Source organism: Penaeus vannamei, chromosome 20, assembly GCF_042767895.1.
Source record: "Penaeus vannamei isolate JL-2024 chromosome 20, ASM4276789v1, whole genome shotgun sequence".
Classification (NCBI taxonomy): domain Eukaryota; kingdom Metazoa; phylum Arthropoda; class Malacostraca; order Decapoda; family Penaeidae; genus Penaeus; species Penaeus vannamei.
The window spans coordinates 39,765,082-39,770,081 of record NC_091568.1 but is presented as its reverse complement, the minus strand read 5'-3'; the positions used below and the strand labels follow the sequence as shown (position 1 = coordinate 39,770,081).

General features: G+C 36.7%; 1 protein-coding gene across 2 annotated transcripts in view; it reads left to right on the top strand.

The window, feature by feature from the left end:
* The window catches only part of LOC113810577 (dyslexia-associated protein KIAA0319-like protein), an 18,746-nt gene that overhangs the window by 610 nt on the left and 13,136 nt on the right, over window positions 1-5,000 (top strand). For both annotated transcript variants that reach the window (XM_027362202.2, XM_027362201.2), the window contains exon 2: window positions 4,480-4,728. In XM_027362202.2, the coding sequence (XP_027218003.2) occupies window positions 4,539-4,728 (190 nt within the window). In that variant the 5' untranslated portion in view covers window positions 4,480-4,538. The remainder of the gene's footprint in view (window positions 1-4,479; window positions 4,729-5,000) is intronic.

Below are 5,000 nucleotides of genomic sequence, written 5' to 3'. Positions count from 1 at the left end.
AGGCACTTTACATTTGTAGCTCTGCATTGAACATTGAAAGAAAGAAGTTTTTTAAAACAGAAAAAGGATACTGGCAATAGCTGTTTCAACCTTCACACTAAACTAATAATCATGAAGATACAAATATGATTTTATTATAAACAGAACTATGTTTAAACCAAGAATTTACAGTTTTTCTTTAATCAATAACTTATCAGTGCTGTTCCTAGGTAAACTGGCAATCAAGGAAGGAAGGAAGGTTATATTTTGCTTATTGTGGATCCTGGTCTTTTGCTATGAATAAAACCAATCAGGAGAGTAACTAATGGCTTCTGTTTATAGTGATCCTTGACCTCATAGTTTAGATGAAATGAGTCAAATTATGTGCATGGAGTCATTGGGATTGAATTGGAATTATAAGTGCTATTTTATGTCTATACATGATAATGATAATTCACCAGTTGGGGAATGCATTATGCTGTGCTATGGTAATTTGGCATATTTGGATAGCAGAGGATGAATTGTAGATAAAATGGAATTCAATTGTAAACAGAATGTTTGATTGGATAAACATGCCTGTCTAACTCTTTTTAGAAAAGGACCACTAAAACAAGAAAGAATGTCAAAAAATGCCAAGTTAACACTATAGTATTTGCACCTTTGCAAGCAGACTTCATCTATGTATGATCTGGCAAAAGAAAAGTCGGACGTGCTCTGTATATGATGATAAATGGCCAGGGAAGTTGACAAGCTCTGTTCTTCATAGAGCATGTTTAGGCTGTTGCAGATAGTTCTTTTTCAACGTGCGATAGTGCCAATATCCTTCACTTGCACAGATTACTTTATATAGGAATAAATGTCACTTTGGTTACTTCATAAGGGAGCATTGTTTATTCTTCTGTATCTTTGTGATGCTATTCTGGATTATTACCAATGAGGAAGTAAATATACAGATATTCTTTACTTTTATACTTCATTCAAGAAATTATGTTTTGATTGATAAGGAATGAATTGGATTTATTTTTCCCTTTTTTTTATTTGCCTCTCTTTTGAGGTCATACTCTCTTGTTAATCTTCTTTTTCTGTTTACACAAAATCCAATATAAGTAAATTGATGAATAACCTCAAATCGCAGACTGCAGCACCTTTGCAGTGTCCTTGCTTGCACTTTATCAGTGTCAATTTGATGAAAATGCACTGCTTTAATGCATATCACAATAAGAATATGATCAGGTGTAACTTCTGTAGACTCTTCATGAACATACTATATGATATATATATAAAAGATGACAATTCATATGCTTGACATCAGCTTGAATATTTTGTGGGGTTTTATGTATTGATTCGTGGGTTTGCAGCTGATTTCTCGTTAACTGCCACGAAGGCAATATTTTAATTAGGTATTCCTTCATTAGACTAGTTGGATTTACATTTACTTTGTATGACAGTAAACTTTAGATAATTATTTCTTTGGTTGAATATGTAATTTAGCTACTCATATTTTAACAAAACCTTTTAAGCTGGGTGATTGTAAAAGTTTACATATATATTGTAATACCCTTTTTATGATGAGATTTTGATTGTATATGGAATGATCCTTTTACTGTATTTTAACCCACTGATACCCATATTCCCAGCTGACTTTACTTTATATTTATTGATTGTCTTTATACTTATATGTTTCCTCAAAAGCTGAACTCGTAAACTGTGCAATAGGGTGTGCAATTATCAGCATAAAAAAAAGTTCTCAAAAATAATTTTTACTGTCATAATATGAAAGATTGTATGGAGCGAAACAAATTTTAGTTTATCACTTACCTTAGTTCAGTCGTGGTGGTGTAATGAAGTTGCCCGATTGGCCAAACTCAGGCAACTGGGAGCAAAATATAGGCCGCCAAGTTTAAAGATAGCCTTCCTATCATATGTTGTAAGTCGTAGTTTACAGGTTAATCACCAATGTATCAATTAATGGTCTTCCCTCTTTAACTTTTTCCTTGATTTTGGAAAGATTTTTTTTTCTTGTTGCTGTTAGTATTGTTCGTAACACTGATAATCATAATGTCAATATTGATAATAACAGTATCAATATTAATTGCATAAGAAGAATATAGAATTTGGAAAACTCAAAGAATGGGAAATTCAGTGAGGTCTTGTAAGTGTACCAAGTAGATCTCTGGTGGCTTGTGGAGCCATCAATGAGCAAACATTATTCACAAAAGAAAACTACAGTCATGTGTACAATTACCCAGCATCAGTGGGTTAACAGTATTTATGTATGAGAATGATATGATTTTCATCTGATTGTTCCTCCCTTATGAAAAGCACTCAGAATTCAGTGTATAATGTGTTTTTGATAAAGTTTTCATATATGCTTTGGCTGCAGTTAAAAGTGTAGAGAATGGGGGCCGTGCACATTTCTATAGTGTGAGTGTGTGTGTGTGTGTGTGTGTGTGTGTGTGTGTGTGTGTGTGTGTGTGTGTGTGTGTGTGTGTGTGTGTGTGTGTGTGTTTTTTTCTTAACTAGTTGTTTCAATACGGGAGAAGAGCTAAGCTCAGGTGGTCCCGTCTGCTATATTTAAATTGTCATATAACTTTTCTAATTGATGCACAGTTTTGGCACACGCTATGTGTTTGCAGTGTGTGTGTGTGTGTGTGTGTGTGTGTGTGTGTGTGTGTGTGTGTGTGTGTGTGTGTGTGTGTGTGTGTGTGTGTGTGTGTGTGTGTGTGTGTGTGTGTGTGTGTGTGTGTGTGTGTGCGTGTGCGCGCACGCGTGCACATGTCATTACTTAAGTTACTGACTGCACATCTATCCTGTTGCATGGATCAGTATGGCTCAGGGAAATCCTGTTGGGAATGAGGTTAAGGGAAAATCAAGATGGTATTTCCTTTAATAATATTTATTTTCTCCACCATCCAAGCATTTGTTGCATAATACTTTAAATAACAGAGATCAAATTATATTATGGAAAAGCGGTCACACACACCACAAACTATGAATCATTGTGACATGTGAAATATTTGATTGTCCGTATTCTTTTCATATGAAAAATACTTGAAAATAATATTGCATATGTGATTTTATGCCATATACTTTTTGTAATCTTCAATTTGATAACTGAGAGATAACTGAGAGTATATGTGGAATCCAAGTAAATTATGGATTGACTGTGTTTTGTATATGGAAATCATACATATGTACAAGCAAACTTAGGTTGTAGATATACAAGCAAACAAGGTGGGAAGTATGCAAACACACACTCACACACTTTGAGATTCACTCACGAATGCACATGCATACATGCATGCTAACTCTACCACATTTTCATGCTCAAACACACATTTGCACACATATACACGCATGCACGTGCACTCACACTCACACTCACGCACACGCACATGCATGCACATGCATGTACACACACACAAGCACGCATACACACAGACATATATACACACACCTACACCCATGCTATTTATATCCATGTTTATCAAGTATCCTAACAATCTTGTAAAAAATTTCAAACAAAGTTCCCGGATCTGGGATCTTATGACAAGCTTGGTCTATGAAATACATCCTTCTCCTCCAAATTGCAACTTCCTTGACTTTGAAATTGCAGAAAGTTCAGGGTTATGATCATCTAAAATATTTATGTCAAACAAGCATTGCTGTTGTAAGAGCGTTGTTTAGGAACAAGGGTCACTCTATTCCTCTCTCTCTCTCTCTCTCTCTCTCTCTCTCTCTCTCTCTCTCTCTCTCTCTCTCTCTCTCTCTCTCTCTCTCTCTCTCTCTCTCTTCTCTCTCTCTCTCTCTCTCTCTCTCTCTCTCTCTCTCTCTCTCTCTCCTCCCTCTCTCTCTCTCTCCCTCCCTCCCTCCCTCCCTCCCTCCCTCCCTCCCTCCCTCCCTCCCTCCCTCCCTCCCTCCCTCCCTCCTCCCTCTCTCTCTCTCTCTCTCTCTCTCTCTCTCTCTCTCTCTCTCTCTCTCTCTCTCTCTCTCTCTCTCTCTCTCTCTCTCTCTCTCTCTCTCTCTCTCTCTCTCTCTCTCTCTCTCTCTCTCTCTCAAACATGCTCACCTACACCCACACCGTCGCACATATATGTGTGTGTATCTCTCTGTCTCTTTCTCTCTCTCTTTCTCTCTTACCATCTCTCTTTCTTTCCCTCTGCCTTTCCTTTTTCCTTCATTCCCTTTCTCTTTCTCACTTTCTCACTCTTTCTTTCTCTTTCAGCTTGTATTGTTAGCCAGTGTTTATGTAATCTGTTTATTAATATTCATGGTTATCTGTTTTCTGCCTCTTCTTTATTACATTTTTTTTTCTTTTTTTTTTATTTATTTTATTATATATATATTTTTTATTATTATTTTTTTAGATGATCTTTTGTAAATATGATTTCATTCTTTCAGAGGAGTTGCTTGATTTTTTGTGCTGTAAGGTCTAGATTATGAGACAACAGGTCTTGCCAAGTGAAAGAGGAACCCAATTTAATTTATTTTCTCTTTCAGAAAATGACTGCTTATCAGTAGAAGGGAAATCACCCAGGAAAAGAATAAAAAGAAAGAAAATGAAGAAGCTGAAAGATATCTGTGCCCTCTGTGTTCCTCTCCTGTGGGCTTTGGTGCTCTCCCTCGACCTGTGTGGGTGCGAGGGAGCAGCTCTCAGCCCGGCTCTTCTCAGTGACCTTAAAGGAAGATGCCCCATTGCTGACTCACAGATCCATGAAAATGCTGTTCCCAAAGGAGGCAAAAATGCTGGTAAGGAGCCGATAACCTGGCTACAGCGTGTCATCCTTTTTTGGTTTCTTCTTGTCAGAATCTTTTCAGCTGTATTGATTCTGCGTCTATCTATTGCTTCTTACTCCTCCTCTTCTTTTATTTACCATGATGACCACTTTTACAATTGTTGTTACCATCATTATCTTCATCTTCGTTATCTTCAGTGTCATCATGATTTCTGTTACTATTACTCTTCCCAGACACCTAAAGTTGTGCTTCTCTATAATTTGTTTAATAGAAATTTAAGTGTA